Consider the following 21192-nt stretch of genomic DNA (forward strand, 5'->3'; position numbering starts at 1 on the left):
CTTTTATTTTCAAGTGGCAAGCTAGTGAGCAGCATATTTGATCTGTTGTTGTAGGCTACTGGAGCAAACTGTGTGGAGGCTGTTTGCTCACTGAAAGTGAAACTCCTGGTGGTTCAATCTCACTCCCTGCTCTCTTTAAAGCTCCCCACCCCTTTACCTCATTAAACAGCATGCACTCCCCCTCTTTTCTTCTCTTTATCAGTACTCAATGCACGGTCTTTCCCGGGCTTAGTCACAGTCATGCACTCTGGCAGTCTGTTTTTAATTTCCCTCCTCCCCACTCAACTAGACCTATCCATGTCTGTTGCTTTCTCTATCCCACAACTCATCAAGTGAAATGATGACTAAGCACATAAACTTTCACATCTGCAATAAAAGGATGTTATATTTGATCATGTTTAAGTAATTCATACTGTTCTAGATTAGTCATTGTCAGGCATCGGCATGTGATGCCTATAAAATGAGAAGATTCAGCTATGTCGTCATTTATATAGACTAAGCGGTCAGTTTGTGGTGCATTTAGTTCAAATACAGTTACATTAAAGATTGCACCAAAGAAAGAGATGTTCTTAGTGCATAATTAATGAGTGAAAAAACATTTTCTCTGTTGGGATATAGTGATCTATTTTCATGTAGTAATGTTACAGTGTAATGAGTAAACAAAAATAAAATTGAGAAAGTTTTATGCAAAGTAAAGCTTGCCTTGTACCATCTGGAATAAATAAATGTATGATTGTGAGTAATAGATATCGTGGCAATGATCCAGCAATTCCTACTTTGCCATCAATCAACCTGTGCAGACAGGAAAGAGTCTCTTGCAATCCTCTTCAGGGTGACATTCACACCTACACACCACATTTAACTGAATTCATTTTTTATTTAACCTGCATTGATAGACTCGTTACACATTTTTAAATCTAAAATGATTTTGCACACCCAAGATAGTGTGTGATAGACAGTGTGTGTGTATAGTGATATATAACTTCTGCTCTGCACGGTGTACATTAATATAGGAGGAAATAACCTGATCCTTTCAGTTAGGCTCATGAAACACTAGTATGTCCTTATGTAAGAGGTGCTTATGGTGGGGGTACATGTTAGAAGTGTTTATTGCATAACTTGAGGTCTTGTAGCACTTTGAAACAAGTTGTAAAAGCTGTAATGGGTTTAGGGTGATTGCTAAATATTTCAGAAACTCTCAGCAATTAAACGGACAGTTCACCCACAAATGAAAATTCTGTAATAATTTACTATTATGTCCTTCCAAAGAAGATATTTTGAATACATGTTTAATAATGTTATTATTAACTATTTTTATAGTTAATAATAATGTCAATAACTATTTTTGTCCATACAATGGAAGTCAGTGGAGTCCAAAACAACACGGGACCTCTTTTTTTTTCTTCTTTTGTTTTGCATGGGGAGAAAAAACATTGAGACATTTATCAAAATATCTTCTTTTGTGTTCCAAAAGAAATGTGAAAATTCTTCGCCACAAGATGATCACGATTGTGGTCAGTAGCTAATGGAATAATCACATTGCACTAATTAATTACATTACTTAATAAAAAAAAATGTAAGTAGCATTTTACAAGATTTACAAGCAGCATACAGAGTTTTTTTTAGCATGTGTGAGTTTAAAATCCATTTATTTAAAATAAGTTAACAAATAAGGATAAATAAAATTGCTGATGAAACAGACATTTTCTCTCAGACATGTCAGATGAACAGAGATATGTGATGATGACGTGAATTATAATGGACATAAAACAGCATTATGTCAACTGATACTCTGCCTAGTTCCCATGAAGTCAGTGGACCATGTGCTATATTAGATACAGTGAAAAAGACAGAAAATGGACATGTCTAGTCATGACGGTAAAAAAACATTCCATTTAAATGCACATGCCTTAAGTAAAAGTTTTTTAGGTTTCAATCACTATGGTAGCTTTTACTTTCTCTCTGTACCATGCAGAAAAACACATTCTCAGGCTTGGCCCCTTTTTCCCGTAATTGACACACAAACACGCACCCACACATTCCTTTCATCTAACTCTAGCAATGAGTCTATTGTCCCCTTTCTCTCTCTCACTGGCTCAGAGTTCTTTCTCCACCTCTGACTGCAGTCATCAGATGGCTCTTGTAGAGCTTGCTGAGTCCTGTCATCCAAAACTTAAGAAGACGCACATTGTCCTCTTCCCCGGGCCCCGTGGCCCCGAGCAGGGCTAAAACCTTTTGAGTGTCCTCTTTACCTCTGCCATCCACCTTGGAGAACTTAAACAACACTTTTACTTTGCTGAAACAGAGAGAAAAAGAAGAGCATGTGGTGAGAGGAAGCACAGGAGGTTAGCAAGGGAACAATAAACAGACAAGACAAAAACAGGACAAAGAGGAAATTGGTAAGAAGGGAGTAAGTGAATAAGAGAGAGAGAGAGGGGGGGAAAAGAGAATTACAGGAAAAAGGCTGAATATTTCACTTTGTGAATGCTACATGACTTTTCTAAATTGTCTCAAATAAATATAATGGCACATTCCACAAATGCAAGTATATTTTTGGTAACCGGTCATTCACTGTAGTATAAGCTATTTTTAATTATTCATTAATTTTACCAACCAAAAATTACGTAACAATGGTCCTAAATCTTTAAACTGTAGTTTTCATTTTATATGTCATTCAAAAGTTTGAAAGAAATTAATACTTTTATTCAGCAAGGAAGCATTAAATTAATCAAAAGTGGCAGTAAAGATTTCTATTTCAAATAAATGCTGTTTATTTCTATTCCTCTAAGGATCTTGATAAAATAATCTCGCTTTCCTCAAAAATATTAAGTAGCATGTGTTTTCAAACTTGATAATAAGAAATGTTTCTTGAGCAGAAAATCTGTATATTAGAACGATTTCTGAAGGATCATTTGACCCTGAAGACTGGAGTAATGATGCTGAAAATTCACAGAAATAAATTACATTTTAAAATATATTAATATAAAAAACAGTTATTGTAAGGATATTTCACAATATTACTGTTTTACTGTATTTTTGATAAGATAAATTCAGCCTGGGTGAGCATAAGAGACTTCTTATAAAATCTTACTGATACAAACATTTGAACGATATATACATTAGTGAACATTTGAAGTGGATCAAAACCTTTCATCAAAGTTTTACATGAATTTTGAATAATACCTTTTCTTGTCTTAGGACAACTTTGATTAACTTTTTTGATCCACTTCAAATGTTGACTACTGTGTATGTATGTATATATGTTGACTAAAGTGTGTTTATATATATATATATATATATATATATATATATATATATATATATATATATATATATATATATATATATATAAATAAACAAATGTAATAAATTAGACAAAATAATATAAATCAAAATGAAAAGCAACTCTTGAGCAAGTATTTTGGATATATTAGGGGAAATTTTGGATATATTGTGTTTGGAGTAAAGACTGTCATGTTTCTAAAGTGATATATTTAAAAGAAATGGTGGTTGTATAAATCTAAATAAAAAATGCTAATTTACTTCATCCACTCCTCTTTCAGACAGAGGAGGCAGAGAGAGACCACCTCCACCGACAGATTCTCATTAGAAAGAGCCACTTCGATCTTATTCAAGAGAGTTGGACCTAAGAAAAAGAAAAACCATGAGGAAGCCACATTATAAATGAATTCACTCAGTACAAGTGCAAAATACAATAAATAGTGTGTCTGTTTGAATAGGGGTATACACAGGTTGCGAACTACGGGAAAGCTAGGCTCCCCTTAATAAGAAATGGGCTCCCCTGAAAACGTGATTCGTGAAATTTTGGGTGGTCTCAAAAAATATTGTCAAAGTTTTATTTGTGTAATGTGATCATCGTGGAGTATTATTTGTAAAATAGCAAAAATATAATTAATTCATGCATGATGCATGATGCATAATTCATGCATGCACCTCAATAAAGATAACTATGCTATTCTTGTCATGAGCATCAAGGTGTGGTGGCGCTGCGGTGCAAATTCCAATCATGTTTAGTACATGGTAACTCAAAGATTCGTAGAAAAAATATAAACTTTGGAGGCCATTGATCTGCACGCAAAGTCCTTGAAATCCATTCAGTGGTAAGGTAAGGTATGTTATTCTCAATTATGTGTTGTGGCTGGGATGTTATAGTTCTGCGTGACTCTCGATGTGTTAGGCCTTAATGAACGGAGGAATTATGGTATTCTTCTGTAGCCTGACGAGTAATTTAACCCTCGTTCAAGTGAACTCATGGACAGCCTATTTATAGACTATTTGTGGATGGCTGTTTGCTGTTTGACTTATCAATTAGTGTTGATAAAGTATAATAGGGTGGATCCTGTATAGTGCATACACTTGTAGACTAGCTGTTATGTATCTTTGGAAGTCCTTGAAATGAATGGATTTCATAGCGCAGCGCCGCGCATTCCGCGTTCTGTCTGAAAGGCGCTAAAGTCCTCGGCCACCCCGCCCCGCCCCTTTAAAGACTATACATCTTTAAAGACTGTGGCAATACTACATGTGCCCATGCGTTTACCTTTATCCGTTGGTTGTGCGTTGGCACTGCTAATGTTGAACTGGTAAAGTGAGAGTATGTCATCATCCGAGACAGGATTTACACAACCGCGCTCAACGTTAAGTACATCCACCAGCACAGAAAACTCTGGAAGACAGATTGAGAGAGAGAGAGAGAGAAAGAGGGAAAGGGGTTACACCATTAGGATTCTCAATGAGTGTTGAACTTTGAGATGAACCTGACACTGAGTTATAAAACAATTTCACTATGTTTAGTAAGAAAACAGTCACACAGAAGTTGAGAAACATGATGTAAATCACATTCCGACAAAGAAAACACCAAAACACTTTGTTTGAGGCCTCTGCTACATCCATGTGTGTTTGTCTTGATTAAAATAAAATACAATCATGTTATAAAAACATTATGTTCCCCTGAAATGATAGATAAAGATTACGAGAGCACTGCTGCCATTTCTCAGTGTCACATATGCATAGTGTTACTGTTTGTGTATGTTTGACCCAAAGGAATCTTAGCTACGGCAGCACTCTAAAGATAAAATCAGAATACAATAGGTTAATGGGGCTCAAATCCCTTTAAGGCTTGGATCTTAAGTGTCTTTTAATGTGGTGTAGACATACAAAAGTTAAACAAACTAGCTGTGTCAAGCTAAATATACAAAAGAGGGTTTACAGTGAAAGAGAAAATAAACAGTAGATTATTTTACAGTACAGTACCTGAAGAGCTGACATGGGCTGGGATGGGTACATCTGGGCTAAGGCCAAGGAAGTTGCATCGATATGCTTCCTCATAGTGAGGACTGTACGGAACTGCTCGGACACAGCCAACTGGAAGCAATGCCTGTGAAATGGTCAGAAAACTGAATTCAGGATACGCTTTTTAAGATCATAAGAAACATTGTCTTCAGTCAAGGGTGTCCAGACTTTTGCCTGGTTGTGTATAAATATAACACAGATGTGCTTTATGGTGAAGACCTGGAATCACTTGATTAGTGTGATGGAAATAGGTATTTAGCTAACCTTTAGCACATTAAAAGCTGACTGGATAAGACCAGCGTCTGCACCTCTCCATATGACTTGGTTTCCCATGAGAACGTGCCATGTCAGTTGTCTGAAATCTGTGGTACCCATGACCTGCCAATTAATCCAAAATAACATAGTCAAATTTAATATTTATATATATTTTTCAAACTGATGTTGGTAACAGAGTAAACATTTATTTGCCTGTCTTAAATGTCTCAATGATTTGAACTTGGGCCCAATAAGGTCCTCTTGTCTTCCATCATCAAATTGAAAGTCTTTAGCCTGTACACTCTTTGATTGGCTGGCCTGTGAGTTAGATCCGCCCCCTTCAGCACCATCCCAGCCACTCATCTCTTCCTCTTGCTCTGTGGAAGAATTGTACAGAATGTTGCGGTGAACCTTTTTTAAAGCTTAAGTCTACAGTATAACCTTAGGTTATGCAGAGTCATTGCTATCATTCTGACTATAAAAGATAAGTTGAACAATCTCTTCAGGGGTGTTTGTTTGTCAGTCTCTGGATCAGAATGTTGGAAAATGAAAATCTGGGCCAGACACCCAGTTAACAGTTCAAAAATCAATTTGTTTTAAAAATCAATTTGTTCGCAGACACTCTAATTAAAATATTCCTACGGAATCAATAGTATCCCATGATTTTTAAAAAAATCAGTTCAGCCATTTACATAACAGAAACATAACATTTGATCACATTTTCAAATCTTTATTCCTTTAATGTTTTTTTTTAAAGAATTATTTTACTCTGTGTATTAATTTTACCAGTTTGTCTTTCAATGAGAACGAGTGTGTCTTCTGTTGGTGCTCCTTCTAAAAGCTTCTCAGTCAACCGACTGCCACAAGCTTTCAGCAACCTATAGTACAGATAATTAAAGTAAGAGGAATTATTATGATTTAAAAATACAAAATAGAGAGGTTTAAATTGTATGTGTGTTTGCTGTGGTGTTTGCTAAGGAAAGCATCACTATTAATATTGCTCATACACATTTAGGGTTAGGGATCTTACCAAACTCCTAACCCTAAATGTTTGTTCCAGGTACATGAATGATACCTCTAACAGTGCTGTGAAATAAAGTGTAAAATAAGAAATAAATAATGTCACATTGTGAGATATAAAGTAGCAATTTGAGTTATAAAGTCACTATAATAAGAAATAAAGTTGTAATTATAAGAAATAAAGTTGTAATATTGAGATATAAAGTCACAATTGGAAGAAATAAAAAGGCAATTAGGAGAAATAAAGTTAGAATAGTGAGCTATAAAGTCACAATTGTGAGATATAAAGTAACAATTATGAGAAATAGTCACAATTGTGAGTCTCAGTTATGAGAAATAAATTTGTAATTGTGAGATATATTTACAATTGTGAGAAATTGGCACAATTGTGAGACAAATGTGCAATTATGAGTAATACAGTTGTCATTGTGAAATATAAAGTTACATTAGTAAGAAATAAAGCTGAAATTGTGCGATAAGTCACAATTATGTGAAATTAAGTCACTATTTTGAAATAGAAAGTCACAATTGTGAGACATAAGGTGACAATTATGAGAAAAAGGTGCAATTATGAGATCTAAAGTCAAATTTTTGAGATCTGAAGTCAAAAATTGTGAGACAAAGTCACAATATGAGTTATAAAGTCAAAACTATTCAAGATTAGTTTTACAAACCAGCTGAATGAGGAGTGCAGACTAGCCCACAGGTTTTGGTGCTGGGTTAGAGATGTGAGTGAGCGGGCTGCGTTTCCGCTGCGCTGGTGGGGGAACACTGCCGGAGAGAAGGCACTGTTCATTCGCACAGACCTCTGAGGACACACACACTGCTCACTGTCAAACACCTGCAGGATAACAAACAGAGCAAAATATTGTATTTTCAACACTGCAAGCAACTCATCACTCCAAGAGGCACTCCATCAATCACGGTACTAAAGTGGGTCTGCAGTCCAGTACCTTAAGAGCTGTGTTCTGTAGACTCTGAATGGTTAGCCGCAGGTGGCGCAACAGGAATGGCCAGGAGTTGATGAGGTAGATCCTGTCCATAGCTACCACGACAATGCTGTACCAGCGCTGGAAGCCCCGTGCCAGGCTGTCTTTGATGAAAAACGTGTGAGAAAAAACAAATCCATGCTGTTCGTCTCCAAAGAAGATAGGCCCCTCTCGACCAGGACAAACCTGCAAAAGCAGATGATATAAAAAGTATCTCATATATGCATTTTTTTTAATTCATTGATGCAAAAAAGCATATACATACCTCACAGCTGAGGCTGCGCACACACGCCTGTCGCACCACACTGAAGAGCTGTGGCTGGCGTGGATGTTGATGGCTCAAATAGCGGATTCCTGTCTCACTGTCCACACTCACAAAGCCTGGGTGAGATGCAGGAAGGGAGCGACAGCCCTGGTGAGAGAAAGACAGATATTATACGATATTAGAGAGAAAAACATTTTTGAGTGTATTTGGGCTGTGACAAGAATACTTTCTCACTTCACACATGTCTGCTCTTTGTGTGGCAGAGCTGTTGGCTCTCATGGTGAGACCTTCGCCCTCTCTGTCCCCCTCTCGGTCCCTGTCACCAGGAATGGCTGAACCAGGAGATGGGGATGGAGGGTGGACGGCCTCAGTACAGAATAGCGTCCGAGGGCCATGGAGTTCACAGAAGTGGCAAAGGGCAACTAAAGCGTTCATCTGGAGGGAATCAAAAGGTTATATGAGAATATGCAATATCATCAATATATATATATATATTTTTTTTTTAATATTTTGATTTTGATAGAATGAGGTTGGGTTTTAGATGTTTATAAACCACAACAGATATTTAATGCATAATCTTAAAGGGACTTAACAGTGATGCCAATGACTATGAAAGTAAACATAAATCTTATCAACTGTACAGGCAAAACCATTATACATTTTGAGACTTTGCTTCCATATCACATCTTCTTCCAGACTAGTGGAAAACATCCAAATGTTACTACACTTTCTCTATTTATGTCTGTAGATTTAAAAAAATACATATGTTTAAAGGCTGTTTTCTCAAAATTAATTTTTTTCCCTCATGCACTTAGCCAGAATTCTCCACATCAGTAACACTAACAAGTTTCCTGTTTTATTCCTATATATATTCTGAAGTTTTTCACAGAGGGTTTGTTCATATATAAATTATACTTATTTATATAATATTTTATTCCTAAAAGTATGGTGATTTTTTTTCCACAAGTTATAAAAAGATATCTAAAATCCTCTGTAAAAAGTGTCAACAAAATGAAACAAGATCCAATGTTTAGATTTCTGTTCTACAAATGAGGGCATTTTTAATTAGATAATGCCTTATTTGCATATTTAAACATAACATTTCAGGAAATTGTATGTGTTGTGATCAACTGGGGAAGTATGGTGACATAAATATATATATATATATATATATATATATATATATATATATATATATATATATATATATATATATATATATATAAAACAAACAAGATCCTTACCTTTATCAGCTGGGTAGAGCTTTTGCGCCGACTGGTACTGCCAGTCAACTACCAAGAGCACAACATTGCAATGGAGCACTGACAATATCAACTATCTACAGGTTTTGCATGGCTATCAATGTTGTTTACAATGTAATTTGTTACAAGTCAACATAAATGGCAAACTATCCTCGCCGATGTACAGTTTACTAAATCGTCGATGAAATGCGATCGTAATAATTAGTTTTATCGTGTTTACATTGTTAGGTGCATCCTTTTTTAGTCTTATGCGTCATGTGATGGGAAGTCACGCGCTAAGATCACAACAACGTGTGCGTGACTCACACAGCTGCTCTTGTCTCTCAATGGTCATCATCGGTACAGGGCAAATAATCCACGAATACGGTTTTATTTTGGACATGATGGCGCCATGTAAATGTTTCTTATTTCAAGTGATATAATTAATTATGGGCTCTTCCGTAATCCGCTGAATGCCTTTTGAGATCCCTGGTCAATGAAAGAATCTTCTGAGGAATCGGATCTTTTCGATGATTCAGTTAAACCCGTTTACAAAACCGGTCTGAATGAAAAACTCATGAATCATAGGGTGAGTTCACCCAAAAATGAAAATTCTGTAATCATTTACTCCCCTCAAGTTGTTCTAAACCTTTGTAACATTCTTCGTTTTTCTGAATTTTACTAATAACCTAACAGTTGTGGGGGTTTTCAATAAAGTCAATGATGCCCCAACACAACTTTAGAACGAAATCCATTAGAACAACTTGAAACTGAGTAAATGATGACATGATTTTCATTTTTGGGTGAACCATCCCTTTAACAACTCCAAAATATGCAAAACAAAAAAAAAAGTTCAGATCCTAAATTTACATCCTATGTAAATTAGTATTGTTCATTGTAAATGCAAATTGCATTTAATGTTTTTTTTATGAGTGGAATCATGGCTGCAATAGACTGACCTGGGATACATTAAATGACAATACATTTATTATTAATAAAACATCTGAAACACGAATACACCGTTGTAGTATGTGCTGGCATATCTATTGGAAAATTGAGTATTTATTATGGATTTGAGGTTTGTATGAACAAAGTGTTCGAAAGAATCGATTCGCGGAAATGAGTCGGAAATCCCATTAATAATGCTTTAGGCGAAAACTACAATACCCAAGACCTGAAACCGGAAGTGGTGTTTGTGGACATTGCCCTAGCAGCATAGTAAGACTTGAAAATAATAAAGAACTACATTATAAAATGTACAGTGAATGTTAGAACCAACAATAAAACAGTACGTTCAGTCAACAAACATTGTTTTGGTGTGTAATGTATTTGGTTAAAACATTCATGCAAGAATATGATTCATTACCAGATGATGTCATCATGTACAGGTCAACATTAACACCAACCAGTCGACTTCGAACCTTGTTAGTCTTACTCTTTGTGACTTGAGGTAGGATGATCATGCTCTTCATTATGCCAAAAAGATTTTATACATAATGTTTTTTTTTTGTCTTACCGACAAAAAATATTTTTTGTCTTAGGTTGCTTTCTAAATGACTGTTAATGTAATATAGCCTACCCTTTTTAAGGAACCTCTGTTGAAGCTGTCAAATATGGAGTTTGAGGAAGAGAAAAACCTCACAGAGGATTCTGACAGACAGTTCATCATAGGTAAGACATGTTACATTTATTTACACTTCACTGTAGTCATCGGAAAATTAAGTTGATAAAATACAAAAACCACTAAAGGTTGTATTTAGCATTTTATGATTTGTAGTGCTGGTAAACTATTTCATTTCTTGTCGTTTTTACTAGTTTAAAAAATATATTTCTTCAAAATGAGCTGAAAATTACAAATTGATCTACTTTAATAATACAACTTTTAGATCACCGCCTATAACAAATACACTAAAGAGGTGGAGGCTACAATACAAATGACCTGAAGATGGCAGTGAAAAGCCTTTTTAATTTATTCATAATTTCTCGCCAAGTATAGGTTTGTTTTGAACAAAATTGCTGTAGGCTTACTTTAAGTGGAGAGTAGAGAATATAAATTTTTACAAAGAGAGGTCTGCTTCTACACCACAAGTCTTAAGAGCACTTACAGGGACACGCTATTATTGTGCTATTTTCAGTTAAAACCTCCTGGTCCAAAAGCTTTCAAATGGGACAATTGTGCTGTGTTTCTGTTAAGGCACCCATTGTTTTACTTCGTAGTCTGTAGCACTACCAACCTATCAGGTAAAATGTTGTACAGAGAATTCCGTTCAAAAGTTTGGGGGTTTTAAGATCATTGTTTTTTTGAAAGAAATCTCTTACGTTCACAAAGGCTGCACTTATTTGATAAAAAATAAGGTAAAAACTGTAATTTTGTGAAATATTATTACAATTTAAAATAATTCCTAATAATTCCTGTGACGACAAACTGATTTTTCAGCATCATAACTCCAGTCTTCAGTGTCACATGATCCTTCTGAAATCATTCTAATATGTTGATTTGCTGGTCAAGAAACATTTCTTAATATTATCAGTGTTGAAAACAGTTCTGCTGATTAATATTTTTGTGGAAACTGTAATACAAAGGACTTCCAGGATATTTTTGATGACAAGAAAGTTCAAAGGGACCAGCATTTATTTGAAATAGAAACAAATATTTTCTAACATTTTAAAAGTATTTACTGTCTCTTTTGATCATTTTAATTGGTCCTTGCCGAATAAAAGTATTAATTAATTTCTTTCTTTCTTTCTTTAAAAAAAAATCTTACTGACACCCAACTTTCGAACTGTAGTGTGTCTGTTTATTTTGCCACAACAGGTGTGTAAAAGTAAAAGTGTATGTGGTGGGTGGAGTTGAAGACACGACTCACGAGTTCAAACATGCTGCACTGAAACCCACATTTACATCTTCACAAACCACTACATCCTATCTACCTTAACTGTTCTGGGAGAACTTAACTTCTATTGTCCAAATAGTTATAGATTAACCTTATCTTGTGTTATCAGTTGGTGCATGAATGTATTCATATCATACTGCTGTATATTCACTTTGCTGTGTGAATGATTTTACTGAACCTTTTTTTCCATTTCCCTTCATACCAGATGAGATGAAGCAAGAAACTAGCCGAAACATTTGCCAGCACTTCCTCTTGGGCAGATGTCATTTCGGAGACAGATGTCGACTGTCTCACAGGTCTGTCAATCACTCTGGATGGTAGAGATGCAACTAGCGAACTACCTTATGGTAGACATGCTTTGTTATCTGTATGTTTTCATTTAAACTGCAGTTGGTGTACAGCAGTTGTCCTCTTGTAGCTGCCGTAAAAGATGTCAAATTTGATAGATGTTGGGCATACTCATTGAAGCTTAGTGGATAAATAATGCATTGCTCTTTCCTGACTTCACAGCATGCTTGACGTCCCTCAAAGCACACACTCAGAGGAAGATGATACAACCATCACAGAAAAGCAAAGCAAGAGCCAGAAAAATGGAAAAAAGATGAATGCTGAAAAGCAGCATATAAAAACTGAGAAGGAAGGTGGGATGATAGATTTAGTGATGAAGTGCAGACACACTTTACCTTCCAAATTCACTCTTCATTATTACAAATAGATGCCTTTCTGACTCAGGGTGTAAGAAGAAGCCACGCATGCGTACAGCCGATGATGTCATCTCCAGAATTATATGGGACGCCTCAGTGGACCCAGCTGATTTTGTAGTTGGTCACCTCGACCGCTTCCTTGGGGTGCTGGAACGCCCATTCTCTGACTTCTCATGGGACACTCAGGTGTGTATAATCAGTACTAATGTGGTTCACTATCATGTGTCATGTATGGTCACAAGCAGCCCTAACACTCATTTGTTCCTCTTTAGGTGTGTGACTGTGACTTCTCTGAGGAGTTAGCTCTCCCTCGTCATAGGATCCAGTACTTCACCTACAAAGGCCAGCGGTTGTGGGATAGAGACAGTCGCACTGACAGGGTGTTCGGCTCCACTGGGCAGACTATTTTGCCCCCTTTTGTCGGTGAGGATCAGCAGCAAGGTGAGCGACAGTAGGGACTGTAGCAACAGCTGCTGAGGGAATGGCAACGGCGAATAGAAGTAAACTGTTAACTGCCGTAGCCAAAGAACACATAAATCACTAAGCAACAATAAAGAGGATGGCGTAACGGATCATTTAGTTATTTGACAAAGTACAAAAAAGTCATAAAACCAGCAACAGAAGGATTGCTTTTGGAATTAAATGATATACAGATACAATTTAAATGCCACATAACCATAAAATATAACATTTAATTATCTAATCTGTCACGCATTAATGACTACGGCAAATCAGCTATTCTCCTTCAGTAGACGGTTGCAGTAAAATGTCACGAAGTGTCAGTTAAAGTCGTCCATGCGCATTAGAACTTCAGAAATCCATATCCACCAGTATTTTGTTCTGTATTGTCCAGCAGTTGGTTACTGGGTCAATGCCATATAAGAATGTCCACAATCAAAATAAAGTCCAGTTATTAAAAAATCCAGTTTAAAACATGTGTGCTAAGCTCTTAGATATGTCTTTGTATTCATGTCAGTTTCTTATGGTTATGAATAACTTTAATACCATTTTCAAGAAAGGTTTCAATGTAAAGACTGTTCGACCATGTGTTTTTTTTATAACACCACATGACTTTTTATGAGTGGAATCATGGCTGCAATAACTGGCCTGGTACACGTTCAATTACAATACTTATATTATTAACAAAACATCGCAGACAAACTTTTTTCAAATATTAATAAGCAGTGACACAATAAAAAAATTAAATAAATAATAACAGTAATAATAATGATTAAACTACTCAATAAGGTTTTCTTTTCAAGAATATTTTTTTTCTTCATCATGATATGCCTTCACAAATATATCCAAATGCAGATATTTCAATACAGAAATTAAAACCATGTGATTTTTAATAAGAATAGGACAAAAAACTGGCATCTTTCCACTTAATCGTAATATATTGGAATTATTCAATTCTCAGGCACACCTGATACTGGACAACATGAAGAGACCACCAACACAGCAGATGTTTCAAATGACCTAGAGCAAGCAACTGACTTATCTGAAGAACAGGATGAGGTTGAGGTTGTAACTACAATTACAACAACAAACGATAAACAAGAGCTGGAAGATGCCATAGATCACTCATTAACCGAAAATGCAGAGGAAGGAACCAGTGATGACATTGTACCATTGCAACAAGAATCTGCACCAGAAAACAAAAAGATGGCGGCTACTGTAGATCTCAGTTTGAATCATTTGGCAGAGGAGCTATCCATCACTCCGAAAGAAGAACCGGCTGAAACAGTGGAAGAATGGAAGGAGAGCTGGGATAGAGTGAGGGCTCCAGAACCAGAGCCGGTATCATTCGTTCAGCCACAACCACAGCCGAGACGTCCACCACCACGCAGACCCACTCACTTCATCTGCTTCCGTGTGGACTCTCCCGCTGCTCTCCTGGCCTTCCAGCGCATTCAGAGGAAGGTTCTCTCCCACCTTCCTCAGTCAGAGCCGCTATGGGTGACCCCGGAAACTTTACACATCACTCTCTCTCTGCTTGTTCTCAATAGCCCAGAGGAAGTCAGCGCTGCTGCCGAGCTCCTGCGTAGCACTGTCAGAAAGTCCCACAAACCCCCTATATCTGTGTCTTTCCCCCTAAAACTAAGGCACTTTAATGGGACTGTTCTCCATGTGACCCCACAACCCCTGTCAGATGTCCAGAGCCTGAATTCCCCTCTCCAAGAAGCCTTCCAGGAGAAGGGCTGGCTTCACCGCCATTCCCGATGCCCTTCATACCATCTCACCCTGGCCAAAGTGAGGAGACCCATGACGGACAAGATGTTTGAAGGGATCGGGGCTGTAAAACTGGCCAAAGACGTGAATTTCGGCAAGCTTGAAGTAAATAAACTCTATCTTTGTGTGAATGGTCACACAAACACAGAGGACGGTTTCTATCAGGTCGTATGTGATGTGCAGCTGCCCAATGTGTAAATGTGTCAGAGATGATGGTTATTAAATAACTACATCAAATACTTGATGTATTTTAAACATGTATTTTAGACAAACATGTTTCCTACAGCATGACTAAATATTTTAAATCTAATAGTTTTTGAGAATTTGAGCATTTTAAAAATATGTTTGCAATAATTTCTAACTGATCTCTGTTGCAGTGAGAAAAGCAGACACTATTCTTTATATTCTTTTTTCACAAACTCAAATCAAATTTCGACAACACAAGCATTAACGACATTGAAAGTTCTTTATATTTAGTAATCTTTTGATATCTTGTTTTATGTGCAGTAGTCATATTTCAATTCAGAAGCTAAGTTGAATTGAATAGCCAAAGAACTGAATAGCTTTGACACTTGAATTTGAAACGGATTTTTTTCTTTTTTTTTTTCTGTACAAATATAACGAAGTCTTCTCTTACTTGAGGTTTGTGTGTGCATTTCTTAACCCTCGCTTAGGTAAAGACATACAGCATTCACCTGATACTATTTCTTCACGTCCTGTTCGGTCATTCATTGCAAAATGTTGCTAAGGGACTTATTTTTGGATGACTTATGGAATTGGACGTGAGGGCGAGTGTGTAAAGTGGACTGCATATAAATAAGTAATACACCATGTATTTCAGCTATGTTTTTATAGCATAAGCTCTCAATTATTCAAGATCAAATAAACAACTCAGAACAGCTGAACATTTAGCCCCTGGAATGTCCTGAGACCTAGTATGCCCAAACTGAGACAAAACCCCTAAAATCACACATTTTATTAATATTTGTTCTTGCATGTATGCGTGTGTTACAGTAGCAGCTCTGTCTTGCATACATATCATAATTTTCTCTTTTCTCCTGGATACATGCCCACATATATGAATGCTTGTGCAGTCTCTCCATCCCTCCCTTTTGTGCTTCTCTATATAGCACCCTTCCCCCATCTTCACTCGCTTTCTCTTTCAGTGACACAGAAAAACCAACGCCACCCTCCCTCTCTCATCCATTCACATACCCCCCCCCCCCCCCCCCCCCCCCCCATACTCCCTTGTCACACAAATACCCATCTCTCCATCCCTCGCTCGATCTGTTGTTTTTATTGTATTTTTTAAATCCTAGCTGTCTCGGTTAAACCTCTGGGGCCACCGAGAGTCTAGCATCCCTTCAACCCTTTTTTTCACCACCCATCACCTACTTAGTTTCTGGTAAATAATCATAAGCATTTTCGGGAATTCCCTGGGAGTTTGTGCTAAACTGAACGGATTACATTTGTAAAACCATTATTGTCATTTTTTCACTCTAATTTGACAAAAGATCCTCGGAGTACATGAGGTGGTTTTCTCACAATCAATCACCTTTATTTTACTCTCTGTCTTTATGAGTTGTTGTGCACTCTAAAGACGGTACATGTGTAAATCCCTCCATCCCCTTTTGTCTCTTGCACACAAACATCCCCCCCCCACACACACACACACACACACACTCACTCATACAGAGAGTGAGAGAGAGAGCCAAGTTCAGTCCTGATCATTGGGACCCTCAGGACCACACCATTTTCTTTGGTCATTTACTTACTAAAATTAGACTGTATTGAGTTTTAAAATGGGACAATTAAAATAAATACACCATTTCCCACCCAAAATATTTAGCCTATTTTTTAATAGACATAGTTAGCTAGTATTTTAAGCAAACACACTGAATGGATTTCATTTGCCCTGGATGTTATGGATTTACTACTTCTGCAGACTGAACATTTATTTTCTGTGGAATCGACATCGACGACATAGTTGTGGATTGTTTGAACGCGAATCCCGACAGAAAACAATTCATTTTTAAAGTTTTTTTATGACTCTGGGCGTCTTTTCGCGCGACTGTGGACAGTGATTCAAGTTCTCAGCGGATTTCTAATAAAGAGAGTGAAACCGACGGATTTGAAGGATTCATCCCTCTCTCTTAAAACATCCCACAGGGATTCTCGCCTCGATATCTCTGAAGACCTGTTTCCCATCTATCAGCGAACACAAAGACTGGGCGCACACTGGAACTAGACTGTAGTTTTCTCTTGAAGCCCAATACAACCGATCTCATCACTCAGGATGCAAACCGTTTTAACGGTCAGCTGTCTCAGTAATAGCATCTAATAGCAAACTAAATCACACGAGCGTGAGAGACGTGGAAGCATCACATTAGACTGCTGCAAATTAAGGTGGGCAACCCTTTTTAAATGTGCGATATAAAATTTTATAGCCTGCTGTGAGGTTCATTTGCCGTGTCAATTGGTCTTTGCGAAAATGGATGACAGTTAATTTATTATTCGAGGGAATCATGAGTCCATTCAAACAAAAGATCCATGTAATGTGTCTTGGCGCCCAGACAAAGCGCTATCGTGGTTGAATATGATTGCCATAAACAAGTAAAGTCAGTCAGAGAGAGATCGATTGGTCTCTCGCACCGGGTCAACTCACATAAGTGCAATCAATCACTTCTGGCCTATTTTGTTTCTGGTCATTTTGAAGGTTTCATCAATATCTATTTGATTAGGATCAGTTCTGTTGTGTGTGGATTGTTGTATATTTACAAATACCTTCATAATACGCTCCTTTAGTTATTGACACTAAACACAAGTGGATACAAACACAAACAATGGCCTGCAGTGACCTTTATGAACTTCCTTTGGACCCTCCTTTGGGCCATCTTTTTGTTCTGAGCCAGAGCGGCACTAAAAAATGTCCACTAAAGCAGAAAAAGAATATATGTAATTATCAGATGTGTATAAAAACACAATATTAAGTAATTATTTCAACATAGTACTATAATAGCGTTTTTAAATATTAATGGGGTGTGACAAACTATATCATACCCTCATCATTGGCCTTTTATTGTCAATTATTTCAGATTTAGGCTATTGCTTTCAAGAGACATTACAGGCTTTGGATATTCACGGAGTTATAAGTAATTAAAATGCTTTTATTTATTTATTAATAGCATAGTTCAGTCTTAGTGACCAATGATCAGTTCATTCATTCTTTATTAAATCAGACTACTAAATTAACGACACTGGCAAAAAATATTCAGGGAAGTGCATATATTCAGAATTTTGAAACCCTACTGTTATTAAAATTTTTTTGGAAAAATATTTCAAAGACATGGGACCATTTTTAGGATACACACATATCATTGTCATACTCATGTCTCTATGTTAAAACGTCATTTTTTTATGGTTTATTGCTCATGAAATGTCATAGAGCTAAGCCAAAAATGAATGCTTCCTCATAGTATCATGAAATGGCAATTCCAACAAATCGAATGACTTTTCAGTGAGCTTAAAATAGCTTGCTTTGGATGACAAACCATCATTATTAATCCTGAAAACCATTTTAGTTTTTTATTTAGCATACTTCTGTTGTGGTTTATTAGAGTGAAGCTAAAGAATGACCGATTGATGTTAAGCATTATTCAATCCAGATTATAAAAGAATGAATAGGAAGATGGAAGATGTTTTGTCCCTCTATTGTTCTGCACAAAATTGTTCTTCCTTGCTCCATTTCCAAACTCACATTTTTTCCCTTGCGTTATGCAATGCGAGCCATCCTATAACAAACTGACAGAATGCATCATGTTCAGATGTGCTAGCGTACCAGTCTGAGTCACAGTCTGCGTGTTTAACCGTTCCATAACACCGTTTCACTTTAATTTGGCTTTTATTCACATATGCATTTGAGAAGAAGACACTTGTGATAATGCTGTACCAACCATATACCAGAATTCACCAGCTTATTGTCTTGACCCACTGCATGCTGGTAGTCTTCTCTAAGAGTAAATGAATAGCCTACAGGAATCATTATGAACAGAAACACATCAGACACTTTTGTTAAGAATATTTGTGATGGCTGCAGTTTCTAGTTAATTTATTGATGTGAGATGTGAACTGTTTAGATGGGATTAAGTGTTCAGATATGACACATTTGACAGACATTATTTTTGGAAGGTTTCTGTTAACCAAAAGATCTAAGACAACTGGGGCAGGGTCAGCTGTTTGTCCAAACAATGCAGGACAAGAGGTGGTGCAAAAGGCACGGTAGTGAGTTTTGTAGCAATGCATAAAAACTAGCCAGGTCATTTGAATTTTACAAATCCAAGTTATAAAGTTTTTGGAATGTATCCCATGTATGTATTCCATAAATCAATTTAGGAATATTTGGTCTATGAGTTATTACTGAAAACGATGAAGTCATCAAGTGTTTTATTATGAGATCATAATGTTTTATTATGAGATCATAATTTAAATACAATGAAAGAATGACCCTGATGATATCATAATGACTTTTCCCATCTTGAGAACAAGATTTCAAAATGTAAAGTCCCAGATGAGGTCATAATTATTTTGTATGTCTGATGAATGGTATGATTTTGTGTGTAGCACCCACTCACCCACCTCTAAAACCCCATAATGATGTTGTCAAATGTATCAAGATCTAACATTTGCTCAAGTATCCTTTTAGAAACCTCTTCTCTTAACATTGATGATCTAATCACTTAATCCATGTTGTTTCCCAGTGGACCTCTGTCCTGGTAATGAAAACATTTGTGTTTGTGTTTCTATATTTAATCTACTTTCATCCTATGCCTTGTTTCCCCTGTTATTTCTGCATGTTATTCCCTTTTCCTCTTTGCTACATTCTCCCCCTTCTTGTTCTGGTTTGTTCAGAGACATCTAAATGATTTTGCCTCTTTTTTTTCCCCACATCAAAAGATAAAAATCAAGTAAATAGATCGATTTACTTTATTGTCATTCAACCTTATACACAAGTGTAATGATGAGTGAAAACCTGTGGTCCACACACTGCAGTTATTCACATACATGTGAACATAATATATATAATGTACAGAATTAGTCACCATGAAATCAAAATTGACAATTTGTATTGTTTATGGAATATTGCAGTTTATTAACAATATCTTTAATCAAATTAACTTCTCCCTCTTGCAGCGACATCTCTTCTCTGATGATGTGTTTGCTGGTGTGAAGGCGGGAAAACCTGTCACTCACATGACATCACTGCAATAGCAAACCACAACCATCCAATTAATTCCTAATTCTTGTTCGAGAAGCTGTTCACTCAGATAAATGTCACGCAACTTCTATTTCATGGCGACTTTAATAATATATGTTATATTTATGCAATAAACATATTTACAAAATGTTTGTCTAAAGATAATAGATTTTTTTTTAAATAATTTTTATAGTGGATACATTTCATAATCTAGGTTTTGGACATTTATGAGACTTTAAATGTAATCTATAGATAAAAGTATTAAAATAAATGGTGATATGTAAATAGTTTTTGAGGTGGTTTTAATGTGACTTTCATATATATAAATATATAAAAAAGCTGAAATCTGTTTTTAATAAAAAAAAAACTTTTAAGTGATGTATTACATAGCTGGCTCAGAGGCCAATCTTGGTGTTTTCTCTTAAAGGTGCAGTAAGCGATTTCTGAGAAACTGTTGATATTTGAAATCAACCCAAACAAACACACCCCTCCCATGTCTGCTCCGTCCTCAAAATGCACAAATACGCAATGCAAAAATAATGTTACTCGAAAAATGAAGCAAAGATGACGAGCAAACGACAGGGAAGAGCAAAAAAAACATTGTACACAAGAATATATACATTATAAGCAAGCAAGTGTTCTATTTTTAGTCGCTAGCAGCAACACCAGCTCCAGACAAACAATGATACTCAAAACTGTCCTGCTACTATAGTTAACATTACAATAACAGCAATTTAATGTGAAACATAGCAAAACCAATGTTACTCAATATTACTAAGCGGCCTTCCCGCATAGTTTACGCTGGAAAGTTTTTCTAATATTAGCGTGGGTCCTAAAACGTTTGCCTGATCATAACCCTTCTTTTTCCAGTGATTTCTCTGTTGTAATGTCTCTCAGCCATCTTGCTTTCTACAGTCTTTCTTCAAATCTCCCTCTCACTCACTCTCTCTCCTCCCCCATCATGAGTGTATACGCCCCCTACTGATTGGCTACAAGTGTGTTGTGGTGCTCGGTCCGATACACTTTTA

The 21192-nt window shown here is 36.4% G+C and overlaps 2 protein-coding genes across 14 annotated transcripts in view; one reads left to right on the forward strand and one right to left on the reverse strand.

The window, feature by feature from the left end:
- Positions 1 to 857: 857 nt before the first annotated feature.
- Positions 858 to 9648, reverse strand: flcn (folliculin). The gene is made up of 12 exons (XM_077209721.1): positions 9084 to 9648; positions 8074 to 8274; positions 7840 to 7986; positions 7539 to 7760; positions 7260 to 7426; positions 6352 to 6443; positions 5779 to 5942; positions 5575 to 5688; positions 5272 to 5395; positions 4559 to 4684; positions 3544 to 3646; positions 858 to 2296 (listed from the first exon to the last, which is right to left on the reverse strand). Exons 2-12 carry the CDS (start codon positions 8272 to 8274, stop codon positions 2089 to 2091), a joined length of 1668 nt encoding a protein of 555 aa, XP_077065836.1. The 5' UTR covers positions 9084 to 9648; the 3' UTR covers positions 858 to 2088.
- Positions 9579 to 21192, forward strand: part of ttyh1 (tweety family member 1) — a 38747-nt gene continuing 27133 nt past the window's right edge. For 7 of the 13 annotated variants that reach the window (XM_077209709.1, XM_077209706.1, XM_077209711.1 and 4 more), the window contains exon 1: positions 16577 to 17316. Coding sequence is in view for 5 of the 13 variants with exons in the window: in XM_077209713.1 (XP_077065828.1) it covers positions 10694 to 10751; positions 12180 to 12270; positions 12485 to 12615; positions 12707 to 12864; positions 12951 to 13119; positions 14099 to 15108 (1617 nt within the window). In the remaining 8 variants the exon portion in view is untranslated. Of the gene's footprint in view, positions 10579 to 10669; positions 10752 to 12179; positions 12322 to 12484; positions 12616 to 12706; positions 12865 to 12950; positions 13120 to 14098; positions 15547 to 16576; positions 17317 to 21192 lie in introns of those variants that run through there. The other 6 variants (XM_077209713.1, XM_077209716.1, XM_077209712.1 and 3 more) reach the window with 6 other exon arrangements.

Source organism: Siphateles boraxobius, unplaced genomic scaffold, assembly GCF_051911475.1.
Source record: "Siphateles boraxobius isolate OS27281-9 unplaced genomic scaffold, OSU_SipBor_1 12, whole genome shotgun sequence".
In the NCBI taxonomy this organism is placed as follows: Eukaryota; Metazoa; Chordata; class Actinopteri; order Cypriniformes; family Leuciscidae; genus Siphateles; species Siphateles boraxobius.

Coding starts and splice junctions, on each gene's coding strand:
- flcn (XM_077209721.1), bottom strand. CDS start 8,274: ATGAACGCTTTAGTTGCCCTTTGCCACTTCTGTGAACTCCATGGCCCT. Junction 7,427..7,538: donor TACAGAACACAGCTCTTAAG/GTACTGGACTGC, acceptor GTTATCCTGCAG/GTGTTTGACAGTGAGCAGTG. Junction 5,943..6,351: donor TCTCATTGAAAGACAAACTG/GTAAAATTAATA, acceptor ATTCTTCCACAG/AGCAAGAGGAAGAGATGAGT.